The sequence below is a fragment of the Rhinopithecus roxellana genome, chromosome 15 (genome assembly GCF_007565055.1).
Source record: "Rhinopithecus roxellana isolate Shanxi Qingling chromosome 15, ASM756505v1, whole genome shotgun sequence".
Lineage (NCBI taxonomy): Eukaryota > Metazoa > Chordata > Mammalia > Primates > Cercopithecidae > Rhinopithecus > Rhinopithecus roxellana.
Window position 1 is genome coordinate 58,332,575 of NC_044563.1, and position 23,593 is coordinate 58,356,167.

The 23,593-nt window shown below is 43.8% G+C and overlaps 2 protein-coding genes across 2 annotated transcripts in view; one reads left to right on the forward strand and one right to left on the reverse strand.

Moving 5' to 3' along the window:
* The window catches only part of MRPL48 (mitochondrial ribosomal protein L48), an 84,774-nt gene that overhangs the window by 20,531 nt on the left and 40,650 nt on the right, over nt 1-23,593 (reverse strand). The window contains exons 4-5 of the mRNA XM_030918346.1: nt 22,248-22,336; nt 182-351 (exon numbers count right to left, since the gene is read on the reverse strand). Of these exons, the coding sequence (XP_030774206.1) occupies nt 182-351; nt 22,248-22,336 (259 nt within the window). The remainder of the gene's footprint in view (nt 1-181; nt 352-22,247; nt 22,337-23,593) is intronic.
* On the forward strand, nt 2,485-2,869 carry LOC115893599 (40S ribosomal protein S27). The gene has a single exon (XM_030918347.1). The coding sequence runs from the start codon at nt 2,528-2,530 to the stop codon at nt 2,780-2,782; it is 255 nt and encodes an 84-aa protein (XP_030774207.1). The 5' UTR covers nt 2,485-2,527; the 3' UTR covers nt 2,783-2,869.

A 23,593-nucleotide genomic window follows, 5' to 3' on the forward strand; every position in this document is an offset into this window, starting at 1 on the left:
CCAGGGCACCAGGAACTTTTCAGGTTAATAGAACTAGTTTATATTTTTATTGTAGCAAATTATATACCTAAAAAGAGTTAATTTTACTACATGTAAACTGTATCTCAAAAGCCTAATTTAACAAAAAAGCAGAGCATTCTACCCACACCAAGAACTTCCCATACAAAAGCATCCTTCATACCTTTCCTCGACTTTAATGGAGAGAGAGTTGCAGAGGTTGTGAACATACTGGGCATAACTCTCTGCCAGGGTCATGTCATACGCAGTCAGATGAATGTTTAAAACCCCATATTCATAATCTGTCCCCAAATTAATGACTCTCACTTCCACTTTTCCCTTCTTCTTCTTGGGCTGAAGAGAAAACAAAAAGAGAAAGAAAATAATCAAAGTATTATACAAGAAATTCTAATAATACTATCTTGATATTTTAAAAAGTCAATCTTTCTAATAAATTTGTTCACATTTTGCTCTTGGGTTACCCTACCTACAAACGTTCTCCTGGGAAGGAATGAGCAGCTACCCTTGTCAGTCTGGGTTGTGACATCAGCCAATGCAAGGAGAGAGAATACTGCTGTCATTACTTGAATACATGAATTACTTGAACATGAGTACATGTAACTGTCTTCTGCTATTACCTTGTTTTGAGATTCACCTCCCATTTCTGGCCTTCTATTACTCAATTTGTAAATTGATAGGGTTATGTCAGATTAAAATATTTTTCTTTTTTTTGGAGACAGTCTCACACTGTCACCCAGGCTGGAGTGGCAGTGGTACGATCTTGGCTCACTGCAACCTCCTCCTCCCCGCTTCAAGTAATTATCATGCCTCAGCCTCCTAAGTAGCTGGGACTACAGATGCCCACTACCACGCCCAGCTAATTTTTTGTATTTTTCATAGAGATGGGGTTTCACCATGCTGCCCAGGGCAGTCTCGAACTCCTGAGCTCAGGCAATCCACTTGCCTCGGCCTCCCAAAGTGCTGGGATTACAGGTGTGAGCACCACGCCTGGCCTAGATTAAAATATTCCTAACCCATATATGAATTAAGGGGTCTATGAGTCCCCCAGTTTTTTGTTTGTTTGTTTGTTTGTTTTTGAGATGGAGTTTCACGCTTGTCGCTCAGGCTGGAGTGCAATGGTGCAGTCTCAGCTCACTGCAATCTCTACCTCCCAGGTTCAAGCGACTCTCCTGCCTCAGCCTCCCAAGTAGCTGGGATTACAGGTACCCGCTGCCATACCCAGCTAATTTTTGTAATTTTAGTAGAGACGAGGTTTTACCAATGTTGGCCAGACTGGTCTCAAACTTCTGACCTCAGGTGATTCACCCACCTTGGCCTCCCCAAGTGCTGGGATTACAGGCGTGAGCCACTGCTACTGGCCAAGCCCCAAAATTTATATGCAAAATTTTACATGTACATGTTTCTGAGGAGAGAATCCTGAGTTTTATTAGAATCATGAAAAAAATGAACAGAAAGGAATCTCAGCATTAGTTCTCTTCTACTCCTCCTAGCTCGAAATTCTACAATTGTCTATACAGCATTCCTTTTGAGAACTGAGAGGTAGAAAAATTATTTGATTTCTTCCCTTTTTTTGTCATACAAAATATTGCTTCACTACATATCAACTTGTGTAGGCTGCTGTAAAAAGCTAAAATGAAGGCTGGGCATGATGGTTCATGCCTGTAATCCCAGCACTTTGGGAGGCTGAGGTGGATGGATCACGAGGTCAGGAGTTCAAGATCAGCCTGGCCAACATGGTGAAACCCCATCTCTACTAAAGATACAAAAAATTAGCCGGGCATGGTGGCACGCATCTGTAATCCCAGCTACTCAGGAGACTGAGGCAGGAGAATCACTTGAACCCGGGAGGTAGAGGTTACAGTGAACCGAGATGGCGCCATTGCACTCCAGCCTGGGCGACAGGGTAAGACTCCATCTCAAGAAAAAAAAAAAAAAAAAAGTTAAAATGAAGCCTGGGAAAAAATATTTAATACAACATACATCAGAAAGAAGAAAGCACCTCAACCGAAAATAATCTAACTTAAATGCCCATAAAGAGAAGGACTTATGGCTGGGTACAGTGGCTGACACCTGTAATCCCAGAACTTTGAGGCCAAGATAGGAGGATCACTTTAGCCAAGGGGTTCAAGAGCAGCCCTGACAATATAGCTATATCCTGACTCTATAAGAAAAATTTTCGGCCGGGCGCGGTGGCTCAAGCCTGTAATCCCAGCACTTTGGGAGGCCGAGACGGGCGGATCACGAGGCCAGGAGATCGAGACCATCCTGGCTAATATGGTGAAACCCCGTCTCTACTAAAAAATACAAAAAACTAGCCGGGCGACGAGGCGGGCGCCTGTAGTCCCAGCTACTGGGGAGGCTGAGACAGGAGAATGGCGTGAACCCGGGAGGCGGAGCTTGCAGTGAGCTGAGAGCTGGCCACTGCACTCCAGCCTGGGCGGCAGAGCAAGACTCCGTCTCAAAAAAAAAAAAAAGCTTTCCGGCGGTGACGACCTACCCACACGAGAATATGCCTCTCGCAAAGGATCTCCTTCATCCCTCCCCAGAAGAGGAGAAGAGGAAACACAAGAAGAAACGCCTGGTGCAGAGCCCCAATTCCTACTTCATGGATGTGAAATGCCCAGGATGCTATAAAATCACCACGGTCTTTAGCCATGCACAAACGGTAGTTTTGTGTGTTGGCTGCTCCACTGTCCTCTGCCAGCCTACAGGAGGAAAAGCAAGGCTTACAGAAGGATGTTCCTTTAGGAGGAAGCAGCACTAAAGGCACTCTGAATCAAGATGAGTGGGAAACCATCTCAATAAACACATTTTGGATAAAAAAAAAAAAAAAAAAAAAAAAAAAAAAAAATTTTTCTTAATTAGCTGGGCATTGTGGCAAGTGCCTGTAATCCCAGCTACTCAGGAAGCTGAGGTGAGATGATGGCTTGAGTCTGAGGGGTTGAGGCTGCAGTGAGCTGTGGTCACACAACTGCACCCTAACCTGTGCAACAGAGTGAGATCCTGTTTCAAAAAATAAAAGAAAGGAGACTTATTAAGTAAATTGTGCAGCTGTAAAAAGAAATAAGGGGCCGGGCACGGTGGCACACGCCTGTAATCCCAGCACTTTGGGAGGCAGAGAGAGGTGGATCATGAGGTCAGGAGTTCGAGACCAGCCTAGCCAATATGGTGAAAGCCCATCTCTACTAAAAATACAAAAATTAGCTGGGTGTGGTGGTGTGCGCCTGTAGTCCCAACTGCTCGGGAGGCTGAGGCAGGAGAATCGCTCAAACCTGGGAGGCAGAGGTTGCAATGAGCTGAGATCCCACCACTGCACTCGAACCTGGGCAACTAGACGAGACTCCATCTCTAAATAAATATATAAATAAATAAATAACCACTCCTTTATGTACAGATACTGGAAAGGTCTTTAAGATAAATAAATGATAAAAGCAAACTGTAGAATAACGTGTTCAAAATGTTGTCACACATATAAAATGGGGGAGCTGAAAGAGAATAGGTATGTGTGGGTGCATGTGTGTAATTACATACATACTTATTTCCTTGCATATTTAAAAAAAAACCTCTGGAAGTATGTACAAAAATAGTATTGGCTAGGCACAGTGGCTCATGCCTGTAATTCCTGTACTTTGGGAGGCTGAGACAGGCAGATTGCCTGAGCCTAGGAGTTCAGAACCAGTCTGGGCAACATGGCAAAACCCCAGCACTGCAAAAAACACAAAAATTAGCCAGGTGTGGTGGTGTACACCTGTAGTCCCAGCACCTTGGGAGGCTGAGACAGGAAGACTGCTTGAGCCTGGGAGGCAGAGGTTGCAGTGAGTGGTGATTAAGCCACTGTACTCCAGCCTGGGCGATAGAGCGAGATCATGTCTCAAAAACAAAAATAAATACAAAAACCCCCAAAAACTAGTATCATTGGCTGCTTGTGAGGAAACTAGGTGGCTGGGGCCTGGGGGTTGGAATGAGAATTTTAAACTATTTTCTTCTGTTTTCAAAATTTTTTAAGTGTAAATATTTTACCAATCTAAAATTAGAATCTTAAAATCTATTATGCTTGAATTTTAGTAAATTTTTATTGCAATATATTAATATGCCAAAATATATAAGTAAGTTACATAGCTCAATGAATTTTTACAAAGTGAAAGTACCTCTGTAATCAGTACCCTAGACAAGAAACAGATCATTACCAGTACCCTAAAATGTCTCCTTTCCCCAAATTAGTAACCCCTATCCTGACTTATGAAACCATAGAGTTATTTTGCATGTTTTTGAAATTCACAAAAATGGAATGATACATTCTCTTTTGTGTCTGTCTTCTTTCATTCATTAGGTTCATAAGATTCACCAGGTATTAGGTGGAATGGCAATTCTTTCCTTCTCATGTGCTACTAATCCACTGTATGAATATGCCACAATTTAATTATCCTTTCTAATGTTGGTGGAAATTTGGGTTATTTCCAGTATGGGGCCATTATGAATAGTAGTGCAACCAATGTTCTAGTATGTATCTTTTAGTAAACATATGTATGCATTTCTGTTGGGGGTATACCTGGGAGCTGAACTACTGAGTTACACAGTTTCTATAGGTTCACCTTTAATAGATACTCTCAGTTTTGTAGAGTAGTTTCCAATTTAGACTTCCACTAGCAGTGTATGAGAGTTCTAATTGTTCTACATTCTTCCTAACACTTAGAAAACAGTATAGTCAGGTTTTCTTGTGGGTTTGTTTTAGCCATTTTGGTGGATATGTAGTGGTAATGCAGTGAGGTTTTAACTAACATTTTCTTTATATCTGTTGAGCCTGAGCACCTTCCCATATGATTATTGGCTATTTGGATATTGTCTTTTGTAATCTGCCTATTCAAGTATTTTGCTCATTTTAAAAATTGGGTTGTCTTTCTCTTATTGATTTGTAGAGGCTCTTTACATACTCTAAACATGATCCTTTGTATGTGCTGCAAATATCTTCTCCCTCTCCGTACCTTCCCTTTTTACTTTATTTTTATTTTATTTTTTGTAAGACAGGGTTGGCCGGGTACAGTGGCTCATGCCTGCAATCCCAACACTTTGGGAGGCAGAAGTGGGCGGATCACCTGAGGTCAGGAGTTCAAGACTAGCCTGGCCAACATGGTGAAATCCCATCTCTACTAAAAATACAATTGGCCAGGCATGGTGGTGGTTGCCTGTAGTCCCAGCTACTCCAGAGGCTGAAGCAGGAGAATCGCTTCAACCTGGGAGGCAGAGGTTGCAGTGAGCCGAGATCGCGCCCCTGCACTCCAGCCTGGGTGACAGAGCGAGACTCCATCTTAAAAAAAAAAAAAAGGGTCTTACTCTGTTGCCCAGGCTGGAGTTCAGTGGCACAATCACAGCTTACTGCAGCCTCGACCTCCTACGCTCAAGTGATCCTCACACCTCAACCTCCCAAGTAGCTAGGATTACAGGTATGTGCCATTATGCCCAGCTAATTTTTGCATTTTTTTTTTTTATAGAAACAAGGTTTTTCCACATTGCCCAGACTGGTCTTAAATTCCTGGGTTTAAGTGATCCGCCAGCCTCGGCCCCCCAAAGTATTAGGATTATAGGCATAAGCCACAGCTTCCAGCCCCCTTTTAACTTTATAATGGTATATTTTGATAAGAAGTTCTTTTTTTATTTTTATTTATTATTTATTTTCTCTTTTTGGTTTAACTTGTCACTGACGAAGCTCAGATTTCTTTTTTTTAAGGGCAGGGCCTCACTATATTGCCCAGGTTGGAGTGCAGTGACACAATGGTAGCTCACTGCAGCCTGGAACTCCTGGTCTCAAGTGATCCTCCCGCCTCAGCCTCCCAAGTAGCTGGGACTACAGTGCACATTATCATGCCTGACTAATTCTTAAAATTTTTTGTAGAGATGGGGTTTCACTCAGTTGCCCAGGCAGGTCTCAAACTCCTGACCTCAAGTGATCCTTCCACCTCAGCCTCCCAAAGTGCTGGGATTATAGGAGTGAGTTACCACACCAGGCCTGAAGTTGAACTTAAGTTCTTATTTTTAATGTAGTCCACTGTATTCATCTTTTATGGTTATAGGGATTTTTGTGTCAAAGAAAGAAATCTTTGCCTACCTTAAGATAATTGGAGATTCCCTTGTATTTTACCTTCTAGCAGTTTTATTATTTTAATATTTACATTTAGATCCATAATCCATCTTTAAGTCATTTCTGTGTGTGATGCGAAATAGGGTCAAGAGTTATTTTTTGTTTTCTTTTCTTTTCTTTTTTTTTTTTTTTGAGACGGAGTCTCGCTCTATCGCGGGGGGTGGAGTGCAGTGGCCGGATCTCAGTTCACCGCAAGCTCCGCCTCCCGGGTTCCCGCCATTCTCCTGCCTCAGCCTCCGGAGTAGCTGGGACTACAGGTGCCCGCCACCTCGCCCGGCTAGATTTTTGTATTTTTTAGTAGAGACGGGGTTTCACCGTGTTGGCCAGGATGGTCTCGATCTCCTGACCTCGTGATCCGCCCGCCTCGGCCTCCCAAAGTGCTGGGATTACAGGCTTGAGCCACCGCGCCCGGCCCTATTTTTTGTTTTCACATGATCATCCAGCCGAAATGACCCAGCCACACTGCTTTACAGTGCCACCGATGTCATATAACAAGCACCCAGAGATATATGCATTTGTTTCTCTACTCTTGTGTTCCATTGGGCTATTTGTCTATCCATGAGATGATACCCACCATGTCCTAATAATTGGAGATTTGTAGTAAGTCTTGCTATGAGGCAGAATTATTTTTTTAAGAAAAAAAAAAACTATCTCTACTGATATGTCTTAAGTCACCCCATCTAATAGCCAACAGTCTAGTGGCTTCCACAGCAGCATTGTTCCTAATAGAGCACCTGGAATGGTTCCCTTACACTGCTGCTCTGAAGGTCAACCTATAGAGAGCAGGAACCCAGTTTGGAGAAGCATACAGAAGAGAAAGAAATGGTCCTTTTACAAGGCCAGTAATACTGATGATAGACCTGATCTCACAAGAATGTTTTGAGAATTGAACAAAATACCATATGTAAAATGGTTAATACAATCTGTGGCACATATTTAAACACTAAACATTAACTTTTATTATTATTTTCACTTTATATTCCTCATACCTAGCACAGGGCCCAGTAAAGAGAAAACATACAATGAGTCATTATTTTAAAATTTTAGAATGGGAAGGAATTTAGAGACGATTTTGTCCTGGTTCTTCATCTTTGCAAGGGAAGAATATGAAACCCAAACAGATAAATGTGCTTCCCAGAATCATGGAGCCAGACAAGACAGACGCCAGGAACTAAAATCCAGACCTCCTGATTCCCAGTGCAGGAATTTTTCCTCTGCATTACTAAAGTTCTTAACAGTGGTGGCCACCCCAGGGTGATAGACCTTGCTGTGAGTGGGAAGCCAACCTCTAGAAACCAACCACCAACATGCAGGCATTCGGCTCTCTCTTCTTCAGAGACCAACACACTCATGGCCAAATGCAGCAATCAGGACTTCTCATTGTGACAGGCAGCACTGCAGTAAGAGCTGTGTAGAATGCTAAAGTCAGAATGCAATGGAGAGTGGCTGAAATTTTCCAGCAGAGAGGGGAGGAGCTTCTCTGAAGCCTGTAGGAGGCTTTTCTTAATGACAGAAAATGCCAGGACTCTCCAAAGGTATTGCTTTAGGGGAACAAAGAAAAGAAAGCTAATCCCAGTGTCCCTCTTGGCATCTCACTTGCTTTTCCATGTTGGCCTAGATCTACCTGAACCAATTCACATGATCAGGATCCCATTGTGATATTACAGTGCATATTTCAGTTCTGAGCCAGGGCACAGCATAGCCAGCAAGAGCTTAACTGCATATAATACCAGATGCTAGTTTCTGTCATTTTATTTACACAATTTTTCTCACATCCATCCCCATTCTCTCTACTCCTACTGATTGAGTTCAGGCCTTCATGAATGCCATGAGGAGCTATTAAAGATATCTCTGTGGGCCAGGAGCGGTGGCTCATGCCTGTAATCCCAGCACTTTGGGAGGATAAGGCAGGCAGATCACGAGGTCAGGAGTTCAAGACCAGCCTGGCCAACATGGTGAAACCCCATCTCTACTAAAAATACAAAAAATTAGCTGGGAGTGGTGGCAGGTGCCTGTAGTTCCAGCTATTCAAGAGGCTGAGGCAGGAGAATCACTTGAACCCGGGAGGCGGAGGCAACAGTGACCCAAGATCGCGCCACTGCCCTCCAGCCCGGGCAACAGTGCGAGACTCTGTCTCTAAATAAATAAATCTGTGCAAAGGATATGCATGAATAAAGCTGTGTTTTGGGAAGCCCAACCTGACTGCACATGAAGGCCAGCCAGGCAGGAAAGGAAAGGAAGCTAGGAGAAACGTAGTAGGGAGGATGGCCTACTATCCATCATCAAACGTTGACACTCCTATGGCCTGGATTCACTAAGGGATGGCCCAGGATTGTCATTCTTAGATCCCTGCAGGACTGCACTGTGGTCCCCCAAATAGACTATAGGGTAAATTATGAAACAAGTTTTGTACAGAAATGTTCACATTATTACCCCTATTTCACAGATAGAAAACTGAGGTCCTCTGAAGGTAAGTTACTTGCCCAAGGTTACTGAGAAATTTTGCTGGAAAGAGCAGATAAAGAAATCAAATTAGAATCACAGCCTGTTACAGCTGGAAAGGATCTTAGAGATAACTGAGTCTCTCCTTCCCCCTAATTCTACACAAGGAGTAAGTTGAGACCCAGAAAAGGAAAATGGTTTGTGTAAGGTTATAACAGCAAGAAAAGGACAAAGGTAACCACTTTATGTCTATCCAGAACTGGAAGCCGAGTCTGCAGCCCCAAGCCCAGGCTCTCTCCTCTAAAGTGATAGTATCTACCTATCGCTGTAAGTGACACTCTCCAGGGTGAGAAAGTTGGGTAAGAATTATCCATTATCTGAATCCTCAAACAAAAAGGCTGATATGCCTACAGCATATTCAGCTTCCAGAAATTATGGTGATAAAAATAACAAAATTTACACCCGAGGATTTGAATGATTTGGGGTTAGTACCATGAATAGTCCATAATGAGCTGTGAGGTACACAGCGATCAAGTATTTTATAACCTGGTGTTATACACTTGAGAGACATGTGGACAAAAGGCCTGGCTCTGACTGGGGTAGCAAGGAGGCATGGCCTGATGCTATATAAAGTGCACTAGACTTAGATGGAAGCCATAGAAAATCTGACCTCAAATCCTAACTATCTGCTTAGTCACTACATGACATTGTGTGATCTCTCTAGGCCTCAGTTTCCTCATCTGTAACAGCTAAAGTTATTGTGAGCGTAATAGAGTGAATTTATATGAAATGGAAATACTAGATATGTTAGATGAATTCTGGCCATCCTCACTCCAAATATCGGCTCTGAAAACTTCTAGCCACGTGGGTACATCATTTAATCTTTCTCTGAGTCTTGGATTCCTCAAACAGGGTCTCGAATAACCATATGACACTCTAAGGCTTAAATAATAAATAGGTTTAAAAGGCTATAAAATGCAGCCGGGTGCGGTGGCTCAAGCCTGTAATCCCAGCACTTTGGGAGGCCCAGACGGGCAGATCACGAGGTCAGGAGATCGAGACCATCCTGGCTAACACGGTGAAACCCCGTCTCTACGAAAAAATACAAAAATACTAGCCGGGCGAGGTGGTGGGCGCCTGTAGTCCCAGCTACTCCGGAGGCTGAAGCAGGAGAACAGCGTGAACCCGGGAGGCGGAGCTTGCAGGGAGCTGAGATCCAGCCACTGCAGTCCAGCCTGGGTGACAGAGCAAGACTCCGTCTCAAAAAAAAAAAAAACAAAACAAAATAAAAGGCTATAAAATGCAATAATGTCTTTAAAGCCTGGCACACAGTACTTATAGCACCTGGTATATAATAAGAAGTGGCATTTTTGGCAGGGCGCGGTAGCTTATGCCTGTAATCCTGGCATTTTAGAAGGGCAAGGTGAGGGGAAAACCTGAGGTCAGAAGTTTGAGACCAGACTGGCCAACATGGTGAAAACCCGTCTCTACTAAAAATACAAAAAATTAGCTGGGCGTGTGGTGGTGAGTGCCTGTAATCCCATCTGCTTGGGAGGTTAAGGCAGGGAGAATCGCTTGAACCGGGAGGTAGAGATTGCAGCCGGGCGCCTGTAGTCCCAGCTACTCGGGAGGCTGAGGCACCAGAATTGCTTGAACCCCGGAGCTAGAGGTTGTAGTGAGCCGAGATGGTGCCACTGCGCTCCACCCTGGGCGACAGAGTCTAGGGTGAGCCCCTGTCTCAAAAAAAGTAAATAAATAAAAATAAAACTACAAAAATTAGCTGGGCGTGGTGCACACATGTAATCCTGGCTACTTGGGAAACCGAGGCACAAGAATTGCTTGAACCTGGGAGAAGGTTGCAGTGAGCCAAGATCATGCCACTGCACTCCAAACTGGGTGACAGCAAGGGCCTGTCTCAAAAAAATTAATTAAAAATAAATAAATAAATAAATAAATAAATGGCATTTTTAAATTATTATTATTTTGAGGCAGTCTCACTCTGTCTCTCAGGCTAGGGTGTAGCGGCGTGATCTCGACTCACTGCAACCTTCACTTCCAGAGTTGAAGCAATTCTCGTGCCTCAGCCTTCCGAGTAGCTGTGGTTACAGGCATTTGCCACCATGTCTGGGCAATTTTGTATTTTTAGTAGAAACGGTGTTTCACCTTGTTGGCCAGGCTGGTCTCAAACTCCTGAACTCAGGTGATCCACCAGCCTCCACCTCCTAAAGTGCTAGGATTACAGGTGTGAGTCACTGAGTCCTGCCATAAATGACATTTTTTTTTTTTTTTTTTTTTTTTTTGAGACGGTGTCTCGCTCTGCCGCCCAGGCTGGAGTGCAGTGGCCGGATCTCAGCTCACTGCAAGCTCCGCCTCCCGGGTTCACGCTATTCTCCTGTCTCAGCCTCCCGAGTAGCTGGGACTACAGGCGCCCGCCTCGTCGCCCGGCTAGTTTTTTGTATTTTTTAGTAGAGACGGGGTTTCACCGTATTAGCCAGGATGGTCTCGATCTCCTGACCTCATGATCCGCCCGTCTCGGCCTCCCAAAGTGCTGGGATTACAGGCTTGAGCCACCGCGCCCGGCCCATAAATGACATTTTTAAAAGAGGTTGTGTAGTGTACATAGATGGGACATTACTGTTACTACTACATATTGGAGGTAAGCATGGTCCCAATTTCCAACTGGTAAATTTTACAAAATGAAGAATTTATTAAGCACCTGCAGTTTACGAAGTGCTAGTTCAATTACTCTAAAGAAAGACAGGCTGGGCGTAGTGGCTCACGCCTGTAATCCCAGCACTTTGGGAGGCTGAGGCAGGCAGATCACGAGGTCAGGAGATTGAGACCATCCTAGCCAACATGGTGAAACTCTGCCTCTACTAAAAATACAAAAATCTGCCTGGTATGGTAGCGCGTGCCTGTAATCCCAGCTACTCAGAAGGCTGAGGCAGGAGAATTGCTTGAACCAGGGAGTCGGAGGTTGCAGTGAGCTGAGATCACACCACAGCACTCCAGTCTGGTGATAGAGTAAGACTTCGTCTCAAAAAAAAAAGACAACATGGCTGGGCACAGTGGCTCACACCTGTAATCCCAGCACTTTGGGAGGCCAAGGTCGGTAGATTGCTTGAGCCCAGAAGTTTGAGACAAGCCTGGGCAATATGGCAAGACCCTATCTCCACAAAAAAAATAAAAAATTAGCTCTGTGTGATGGCATGTACCTGTGGTCCCAGCTACTCAGGAGGCTGAGGCTGCAGGATCACTTAAACTCAAGAGTTTGAGGTTGCAGTGAACTATAATCACACAAATACACTCCAGGCTGGATGACAAAATGAGATCCTGTCTCAAAAAAAAAAAAAACAAAACAGGCCAGACACAGTGGCTCATGCCTGTAATCCCAGCACTTTGGGAGGCCGAGGCGGGCAGATGACCTGAGGTCAGGAGATCGAGAGCAACCTGGTCAACACAGTGAAACCCTGTCTCTACCAAAAATACAAAAAATTAGCTGGGTGTGGTGACACGCACCTGTAGTCCCAGCTACTCGGGAGGCTGAGGCAGGAGAATCACTTGAACCCAGGAGGTGGAGGTTGCAGTGAGCTGAGATCACGCCATTGCACTCCAGCCTGGGCGACAGAGCAAGACTCCATCTCAAAAAAACAAAACAAAAAAGAAAAAAACAGCAAAAACAAACAAAATAAAACAAGAACAACAAAAACAAAAAACAAAGAAAGAAAAGAGACATGATGACCACTGTTTCCCCTTTCCCCTTCCTGCTGCCTGAAATGTGAACATAGTGGCTAAAGAGGGAGCAGCCATCTCATACCATGAGATAGAAGCAATATGATAAGTATGGCAAAACAAAAAGCTGGAGTATCTGCTTATACCTTTATGTGAGAAAGAAAGAAATTTCTATCTTTCTTAAGCCCCTGGTATTGTAGGTCTCTCTATTATGGTACCTAAACTACTACCACAATTCATGTAGGAAGGTACTATGTCTCATTAATCTTTCTATTCCTAGAGCCCCAAAATATTAAATGTTGAGTTGAACTGAAATGAATTCTAGGCCAGCTGTGGTGACTCACACTTGTAATCCCAACACTTTAGGAGCCTAAGGCAGGCATATCACTCGAGTCCAGGAGTTCGAGACCAGCCTGGGCAACATGCTGAAACCCTATCTTTACAGAGTGTGGCGGGGAGCACCTATAATCCCAGTTAATTAGGATGCTGAGGAGGGAGGATTACCTGAGCCAGAGAGGTCAAGGCTGCAGTGAGTGAGCCATAATCATGCCACAGCACTCCAGCCTAGATGACAGAGTGAGCCATCTCAAAAAATTAATCAATATTAAAAATAAAAATATTAGCAAGACGTAGTGGTACACACCTGTAGTCCCAGCTACTCTGGAGGCTGGGGTGAGATCACTTGAGCCTAAGAGGTTGAGGGTACAGTGTGCTATGACTGCACCACTACACTCCAACCTGGGCAACAGAGCAAGACCCTGTCTCTGAAAAAAATAGTAATTAAAAAAAAAAAAAAACATAACTGAGTTTCTCTGTTAATATTTATTTTCACCAAAAAACTGATAGGAGGAATGTATGAAATTTATAAAATTCTATCCATTCATTTAATATGTTTCTAAAATGGGAAGGACTATTATTATTCAGCTTGAAGAAGGGTTTGGCTCTAGTACTACCAATGTTCCAAGGGAATATGGCTTGCAAGGGTCTGAGATAATGGATGCCAAAGTACTTTCAGAATGGAAAAGGGTTATTACTATTATTCATAGCAAACATGAATTCCTCTAAAAATCAGACACCATTGTAATTTGGTGACACGGGGCAAGACTCCCAGCAGGCTGCAGATCAGGAGCTCTAATGGCACAGGCAGAGTCAGGTCTTCACAGGAGTCACTCCCTGTACTTAGAAAAGCCCTGGGGAGCTTTTTAATGTTCTTTACAGCCCTGTGTCAACAGCTACCCCAAGTAACTAGATACTGCCAGAGGAGTGTCCAGTTCAGCTTTACCTACCCAGTGCCAAGAATACAGGTGGCATTTAATAAATGTTTGTTGAGCTGAACTCCATAACACCTTCACTGACCCTTTCGGGGAGAATTGTTTCATTTTGGTTTTTAAAATTGTATGGGCCGGGCGCGGTGGCTCAAGCCTGTAATCCCAGCACTTTTGGGAGGCCGAGACGGGCGGATCACGAGGTCAGGAGATCAAGACCATCCTGGCTAACTTGGTGAAACCCCGTCTCTACTAAAAAATACAAAAAAAAATCTAGCCGGGCGAGGTGGTGGGCGCCTGTAGTCCCAGCTAATGCAGTCCCAGCTACTAGGGAGGCTGAGGCAGGAGAATGGTGTAAACCCAGGAGGCGGAGCTTGCAGTGAGCTGAGATCCAGCCACTGCACTCCAGCCTGGGCGACAGAGCAAGACTCCGTCTCAAAAAAAAAAAAAAAATTGTATGTATTTACCATGTAAAACATTGTGAAGGAATTGCTTATCTTTGCTCTCTTGATATTTACTTTATTCCCCTAGTAAAGCACTTGCCACAAGTATTTAGTTACACTTTTGAGCACTAACTTTCCCAGCAGACTTTATACTTTTTGTAGGACTATGTCCCATTTACCTGAGCATTATGGATACTCAGCATAATACGTGGCATATAGTAGATTCTCAATTATGGTTTTTCTTTTAATGAGTTACAAGAAATAAATGAGTGATACATGGGTGCTAATATAAAGTAACTCTCCCTAAGCCAGTCCTATAATACATGTCTAGCCCTACAGTTTCTAGACCAGCAAAACCAATTGTTTTGTTATCAAGAAGGTAGGACCAGATGTGAGGGTGATCTGGCTGTGACATCTGTCACCCCACTGATTGCCAGGGTTGATTCGGCTGATCTGGCTGGCTAGGCTGGTGTCACCTTCCTCCCTTACCACTCCATGTGCGTCCCTCCTGAAGCTGCAAGTTCAGTTGAAAAGGACAACCATCCCCAATAGAGGAGGACCGGTCCTTAGTCAAGGGTGTATAACTAACTGCACTCCCTTGCTACAACCTCCAGACAAGCTCTCAAGAAGCTAAGACTATAACCATAAAGTGATTCTGACCTGCTGATTTATCTGGGAATGATTCCAATCTCCTCACAGATTTGTGGCTGTAAGACCTGATCTATTATGGGTGCCACAACAAAATAAATAGGTGACAGAAATGGCAGACACCTCTTCTCTGTCAACACTAAAAACAGTATGAAGTTTCCAAAAGAAAAGCTATCTTGATTCCTAGGGGCCGTTCTGCAAAGAGGAAGAAAATTGTCTGAGTTACAGAAGATATACCTAACTCTCCTGCTCCAAGGCCTGGAAATGAGAACATATAACAAAGTGACAGAAATTCATGTTGCCTCCATTTCATCCTCCCATATCTTTCTCTTGGCAAATTTCAGATTAAGCTGCCATTACCCCAAGACTGGAAGGTGGACAACAGCTGAGGGCAAGTAAGTAAATGGTCTTGGGAAAAATGACCCGGTGCTATACAAATATGAATGACTATTATTGTTTTTACTTTTTTTTGTTTTTGAGACAGAGTTTTGCTCTTGTTGCCCAGGCTGGAGTGCAATGGAATGATCTCAGCTCACTGCAACCTCCACCTCCCTGGCTCAAGTGATTCTCCTGCCTTAGCCTCCCAAGTAGCTGAGATTACAGGCATGCACCACCATGCCCAGCTAATTTTGCATTTTTAGTAGAGACGGAGTTTCACCATGTTGGTCAGGCTGGTCTCAAACTCCTGACCTCAGGTGATCCGCACGCCTTGGCCTCCCAAAGTGCTGGGATTATAGGCATGAGCCACCGCGCCCGGCCTTATTTTTACTTCTATCAAATATAAGTCACTCCAAATATCTGAAGCCTTTTAAATTCAACTGAATGATGCAGGGCCTTTAAGGAATAATGAGATCTACACATTGAGACTGGATGCTAGGTGTGGAGATACGCTCTAAAATGTGATCATTCACTGCCACAGGTCCAGATGGGTCTTACAGGATGAGCACCAAGAGGAAAAAGGGAGGGTATCATCCCACACAAAGGAAAGAGCATGTGCAAAGGCAGAAAGGCAGGAAAGAGCATGAGTGTATGAGAAAACATGCTTGAAATACAAGCTGCAAAAAGGGAGATCACTGAGAAGGAGGTCAGGTCCATACTGTAAGCGAGCTGAAATACCACATTTATTGTGATCCCCCTTGCTGCCACCCAAGAAAAAGCCTCATTTTTATCTCTCATCTACTCCCTCAAAAAAGCATCAAGGACAAGGGCATGGGATGGAAGGATGGGAAGCTACTTAGTACTATAAACTGGGCCATGTTAAGAAAGAGATAAAAACAGGCTGGGCGCAGTGGCTCATGCCTATAATTCCAGCTCTTACGGAGGCCAAGGCGGTTTACCTGAGGTCAGGAGTTTGAGACCAGCCTGGCCAACATGATGAAACCCCATCTCTACTAAAAATACAAAAATTACCTGGGCATTGTAGCGCATGCCTGTAATCCCAGCTACTCAGGAGGCTGAGGGAGTACAATTGCGTGAACCCAGAAGGTGGACATTGCAGTAAGCCAAGATGGCACCACTGAACTCCAGCCTGGGCGACAGAGGGAGACTTCATCTCAAAAAAAAAAAAAAAAAAAAAATGGAAGGAAGGAAGGAAGGGAGGGAGGGAGGGAGGGTATTAACAAGGAAAGCTGAGATGAAGTAGATACCCCCCTTTCCTTCCCAAGGTGCAGAAGTCATAAAACTGAGTGTGGGACCTTTCGAAGGAGGAATGAAGAAGCAGAAACGGGACATGGGTTGGGTACTTTGTGCATGAGCATGAGAATTTACTCTTGTCTTAGGGATGTTGGGCTCACGAGAGTAGAGGGGCCAGACTGAGACCCAGAGAGGAAAAAATGGGAATCTAGCCAACTTATTTTTTTTCTAGGCTTAGGGAGAGAAAGAAAGGAGGTCACAAAAGATTCCATCTAGTTTAACTAGTCCAGTTCCCCAGAGGGATAAGAGAGAGGAACTCAGGACAGAGCCTCTGTAAAGTGGTAGATGAAAGCTTCCACTGTGCTGTCCCGTGCAGGAAGCCAAGAGGCTGGAGCAACTTACTCCAGTATCCAGCACTACAGTACTAGCCACCCTGGGACACGCAATAACATCAGAGAAAAGCCTACAGCCCTAAACAAAGGGAGCATCCAATCCATTCAAACAACCAGGGTCATCTGGAGCCAGGTGTTTGCAGATAGTGGGTTGTATTTGAGAAATGTGATTTATAAAACCACAGGGCAGCTCCAATAACCACATTTCAGTTTAGCTCAATCAATATTTACTGTCCTCTTCTTGATGCCAGGCCATGTTCTGGACACCGAGGATATAAAGAAAAATGAGACTTCTACCCTTAGGGACCTCATAACCTAAAAGGGAACATAGTCATCAAAATAGATGGTTAAGGCCAGGTGCGGTGGCTCACTCCTATAATCCTAGTACTTTGGGAGGCTGAGGCAGGCGGATCACTTAAGTCCTGGAGTTCGAGACCAGCCTGGGCAACATAGCGAGACCACCATCTCTACAAAAATATAATGAGCCGGGTGTAGTGGTATACTCCTGTAGTCCAAGCTACTCAGGAGGCTGAGGAGGGAGAATCATTTGAGCCTGGGAGGCAGAGATTGCAGTGAGCCATTCCACCAGCGCATTCCAGCCTGGGTGACAGAACAAGAACCTGTCTCAAAAAAAAAAAAAAACAAAAACAACAAAAATACCCAGATGATTAAAACATAGAGCAGTTTTCCTAGAACAGAGGAAGTACAAGGAACTCTGACAGCTCACGGTAAGAAAAGCAACTCAGGGCTGGGCATGGTGGTTCCCACCAGTAATCCCAGCACTTGGGAGGCCAAAGTGGGAGGATCACTTGAGCCCAGGAATAGAAGACTAGCATGGGCACCATAGTGAGACCCTGTCTCTACAAAAATTTCTAAAAATTAGCCAGGTTTGGTGGCATGTGCCACCAAGTAGTCCCAGCTACTGAGAAGCTGAGGCAAAAAGATCGCTTGAACCTAAGAGTTCAAGGGGCAGTGGGCCATGATCACACCACTGCATTCCAGCCTGGGCAGCAGAGTGAGACAATGTCTCAAATTTTAAAAAGAACGAAAGAAAGAAAGAAAGAAAAAGAAGGAAGGAAAGAAAGGAAAGGAAAGGAAAGGAAAAAGGAAAGGAAAGGAAAGGAAAGGAAGAAAGAAAAAAGAAAGAGAGAGAGAAAGAAAGAAAGAAGAAAGAAAGGAAGGGAGGGAGGGAGGGAGGGAGGAAGGAAGGAAGGAAGAAAGAAAAGTAACTCAGTGCAGGGAATCCAGGAAGGTTTCTTAGAAGGAGAAATTTGTTTGTGTCCCTCCACACCCTGCTTTCTCACTGAGCTTTAAAGGTTGAAGAGGAATTAGCCAGGTGAAGAAGGGGAGATCTTCCAAGTAGACAGAACAGCTTGTGAGCCTTGAAAAAGTATAATGACTTGGAGGAAAAACAAGAGGCCCAATACAATTAAAGCATGGTATCCAGGAGAGTGGAGAAGATGCTGGAGAGGAATGGCGGGACAGATGGCATTAAGCTTCCTTTTATACCACGTTAATGGAGTGGGTCAGAGCATGACATATGCAGAAAATTATCTGAGAGAGAAGATTCTAAGAAACTTTTTTAAAACAGCCAAAAAAGTCACCCTCAAATAAAACTAATTTTATTTCCCACTATGTTATGTGGGACTTTTAGAAGGGGATGGCTCATTGATGTGTACACTGTTTTACTTAACATTTTGGGAAGTAACTGCCTCTGACTTCAACTCAAGAAAACACTTTTTTGTTGCAAATGTAATCACTTTTTGTAATGGTGTCGGCAAATAAAAGGATGCTTATTACTTAAAAAAAAAAAAAAAGAAGGGATGTCTCAAAATAAAACAACTTCAATAATTTACTCTAAGGTGTCACAACTTCAAAAGGGTGCAAATCATTCCTTCCGAATTTTTATAGCACTTTGTATCTTCCTTTTAGCACTTGTCACTTTCTGCCTGGAAGTACAATGTCTGTGTGTTACCTCTGTTGGTTTACCAGCTCCCTCTGAGAATGAACCACGTCTTGTTCATCTACTTTGTAAAACTATTTTGCCAGGCATGATGGCTCATCTCTGTAATCCTAGTACTTTGGGAGGCTGAGACAGGTGTATCGCTTCAGCTCAGGAGTTCGAGACCAGCCTGGGCAATATGGCAAAATACTGCCTCTACAAAAAAACACAAAACTTAGCCGGGTGTGGTGATGTGTGCTTGTAGTCCCAGCTGCTCAGGAGGCTGAGATGGGAGGATCTCTTGAGCGCAGGAGGCGGAGGTTGTAGTGAGCCGAGATGGCACCACTGCACTCCAGCCTATACAGCAGATTCTATTAAAAAAAAAAATTTAAAAAAAAAGAATTATGAGATCAAGACCATCCTGGCTAACATGGTGAAACCCCGACTCTACTAAAAAATACAAAAAACTAGCCGGGCAACGTGGCGGGCGCCTGTAGTCCCAGCTACTCGGGAGGCTGAGGCAGGAGAATGGCGTAAAAACCCAGGAGGCGGAGCTTGCAGTGAGCTGAGATCCGGCCACTGCACTCTAGCCTGGGCGACAGAGCAAGACTCCGTCTGAAAAAAAAAAAAAAAAAAAAAAAAGGTCTGATAAAAACTATGGACTGTCTTCCCAGAAAAATTCACCTACAGCAAATATTTTACATATAATTTCAGGACCCGCCATGCCTAGATGGGGAAGGTTGACTTACCCAAAGTCACAAGGCGGAAAAGTGACAGAACGAAGCCTAGAATACAAGTTTCCTTGTTCCCAATTCAGCAGACTTCCCACTACAAAGGAACAATTTTAGTAGGGTGAAAGAGATCAAATGAAATAATGAAATCCACAGGCAGACAGCCCAGGCGGCGCCTTGAGCCTAGCTAAAAGTTGACCCTAAAGGCAGACAGCCCGGGCGGCGCCTTGAGCCTAGTTAACAAGTTGACCCCGGACCCAACCGATAATGTTATCTATAGATTTCAGATGTTGTATAGACAAGCATTGTGAAAGTCCCTGTCTTGTTCTTTTTCTGTTCTAAATTACTAGTGTTTGCCATATATCTCTCAAACTTCCTGAGCCCAGTATAAACATATCCCTCCATATATCTCTCAACTTACTGGGCTCATCCCACTACATGTCTCCCCACCATATATCTCTCAATTCAAAGACTACCATATATCTCAACTTTAGAAAGACACCACCTGGAAAGTCCCCGATAAGAGCACAGTCGTTTGTGAGAGCGCGGGAACCAATAAAAAAACTGCTAAATGTATAGACTTAAAATGTTAACCAATTGTAATGCTGTAACCTAGAGAATTCCCTCGTTCCTCTGCAACTTTACAAGTCCTGTTTACATTAGGCTATAAAAGGCAAGCGCACGCATTGTTCAGGGCCCTCTTGTATGCTGTAAAACGGAGGGACCAAGTTCGAACTTGCATTAAAGATCCTTGCCGCTTGGCTTTGACTCTGGTCTCTGGTGGTCTTCTTCGGGGAATAAAAGGTCTGGGCATAACAAGGGCATTTGTTTCCTGCTGGGAGCCTGCCTAATACAGGTCTGACAGGTAGTAATGTTCTTCTCCTGAAATTCCTTACTCTAAGGACGAGCTCAGAAGAACATGGCAAGGTTAGTGGCTTCTAAGGCCCAAATACAGTGGAATTGGACCTTGCCAAGAAGAGAGAGGTAAATAGGAAATATGTGTGGTTGCGTGGAAGCATTAAAATCAGCTAAAGAACCAAGAGATGCTGAAGTCTCCCCAAAATCTCCCCCACTGTACTGTTTGCACGAAGTGACAGGCAGATTGAAAGCCAGATCTTCTACCTTGCATGCTGTTTCCACCCCATAAGAAAATCCTCAGGCCGGGCGCAGTGGCTCAAGCCTGTAATCCCAGCACTTTGGGAGGCTGAGACGGGCGAATCACGAGGTCAGGAGATCGAGACCATCCTGGCTAACACTGTGAAACCCCGTCTCTACTAAAAAATACAAAAAATTAGCCAGGGCGAGGTGGTGGGCGCCTGTAGTCCCAGCTACTCAGGAGGCTGAGGCAGGAGAATGGCGTGAACCCGGGAGGCGGAGCTTGCAGTGAGCTGAGATCCGGCCACTGCAGTCCAGCCCCGGCGACAGAGTGAGACTCCGTCTCAAAAAAAAAAAAAAAAAAAATCCTCTACACACACATAGAAATCTAATTGGAGCCAAAGAAACGGGCTAAATAATTTCATAATCCTTAGAACTAATACCCACTTATCTGTGATAAAGGATTCACGAAGCACATAATTTATTTATTTATTTATTTTTGAGACAGAGCCTCGCTCTGTTGCCCAGGCTGAAGTACAGTGGTGTGATCTCGGCTCACTGCAATCTCCACCTCCTGGGATCAAGAGATTCTCGTGCCTCAGCCGTCCGAGCAGTTGGGATTACCGGCACATGCCACCACACTCGGCTAATTTTTGTATTTTTAGTAGAGACGGGGTTTCTGCCATGTTGGTCAGGCTGGTCTTGGAACTCTTGACCTCAAGAGATCTGCCTGCCTCAGCTTCCCAAAGTCCTGGGATTACAGGTGTGAGCCACCACACCCGGCCTATTTTAGATTTGAAAATACAATAAGAATCAGTTATCCCAGCACTTTGGAGGTCAAGGCAGGGAGATCACTTGAGGTTAGGAGTTCAAGACCTGGCCTGGTCAACATGGTAAAACCCCACCTCTACTAAAAATACAAAAATTAGCCAGGCGTGACGGCACACGCCTATAATCCCTGCCACTTGGGAGGCTGAAGCACGAGAATAGCTTGAACCAGGGAGGCAAAGGTTGCAGTGAGCAGATATCGTGCCACTGCACTCCAGCCTGGGCAACAGAGTGAGACTCCATCTCAAAAAAACCTAACAAACAAAAAAGAATCAGTTATTTGGCTGAAAATATCAATCTACCTCTACTTGCCACAACTCATTCACTCAACTAAACTGAATTATCATTTCCATTATGAAGTCCATACTGAACTAAGTACACTACTAGGAAGATTTTTTTTAAGTATTACAAATAATAAAATCAGGCCAGGCCCAGTGGCTCATGCCTATAATCCCAATGCTTCCGGAGGCTGAAGCAGGAGGATCACTTGAGGCCAGGAGCCTGAGACCAGCCTGGGCAATACAGCAAGACCCTGTCTCTATTTAAAAAATTTTATTAGATGGGCATGGTGGCGAGAGCCTGTAGTACCAGCTACTTGGGAGGCTGAGGTGGGAGGATTCCTTGTGCCTAGGAGATCAAGGCCGCAGTGAGCCGTGATCATGCCACTGCACTCCAGCCTAGGGGACAGAGCAAGACCCTCAAAAAAAAAAAAAAAATTTCAAACCATTTGCTTTTTACTATGATAACCTGGCCTAGGGATAAGATTGGAAGTTGGTAGAAGTATCTCCAGTCTGGAAATTCCAAACTAATAACTGGCAAGGATTAAGGAGGCAACTCTATCATTTCTAGCTCCAATATTATCCAAACTATACATATCTGATCTTCAGGTTTTTGCAAAAGCTGCACGTTACCCTTTTCCAAAAGACTCCCCCCTGCCCCTTACCTCTTCTGCTTTAATTAAGTGCTTGTATTTTCCAATGCCATGGGTGGGCTTTGTCTTGTAGGGCTGACTGGTACTTAGTAGAATTCCACCTAAAAAAGAGAAAATAAGACAAACCTGTTTTTTTGTTGTTGCTATTATTGTTGTTTTTTAAGAGACAGGGTCTTGCTCTGTCACCCAAGCTGGGGTGTAATGCCATCTCATAGCTCATTGCAGCCTCAAACTCCTAAGTACAAGATAGTCTCCTGCCTTGGCCCACCCCCCACCCCCTGACCCCAAGTAGCTGGGACTACAGGCATGTGCTACCATGCCCAGTTAGTATTTTTTATTTTTTGTAGAGCTGGAGTCTTGCTATGTTGCCCAAGCTGGTCTGGAACTCCTTCCACCTCAGCCTCCCAGGGTGCCAGGATTACAGGTGTGAGCTACCATGCCTAGCCTGGACTACAAATTAAAAAAAAAAAAAAATATATATATATATATATATGTGTGTGTGTGTGTATATATATATGTGTGTATATATATATGTGTGTGTGTATATATATATGTGTGTGTATATATATATATGTGTGTGTATATATATATATGTGTGTGTGTGTATATATATATATATATATATAAAAACACAAGGTAACCGTAAGGATTTTTAAAAATAATCTCAGAGTAGAAATCTTTCTAAGCATGAAACAAAATCTAGAAATCAAATATTAATAAACTTCTGTTCAACAAAAAAAAACAAAAAATAAAGTTAAAGAATAGATGACTAGAAAAAGTACAAAGCACATGTAACAGAGAAATGTTAATTTCCTTAACATACAAAAACTATATTAAAACCTCTTTCTAAGCTCCTCTAGGGACACACAGATGATTTGAGGGGACAAATTCTCCACTGCAATACTGGGACGATTTGGTGGTAGCTGACCTCTTGTTGGTTTAAAGGGCCATAGATATTTATTGATCCTGGACTGATTCTCAGTTTATCCCCTTATTCGCTCCTTTTGGGTCCTAGAATATGCTCGATCCCCACTAATCTTTCTTTGAGAAATTCTCTCCTGATAAAGCCACTGGCAGTAAGGAGATAAAATACATTCTCAGAGGGTTCTCATCTCTTCTTGTTCCTCAACAGGCAATAATCCTTTTGAGGTTTTCTTTTTTTCTTTTGAAAAAAAAATCCTTTCCCCCGCCCTTTTGAAGTTTTCTAACTGTGACTGTATAGAGAAAGAGACAGGCAGCAAAAATAGCCAACAAAGAGGAAGAGCATAGAGCTTCATAAAGTTTTTTTTTTTTTTGAGATGGAGTCTCGTTCTGTAACCCAGGCTGGAGTGCAATGGCACGATCTCAGCTCACTGCAA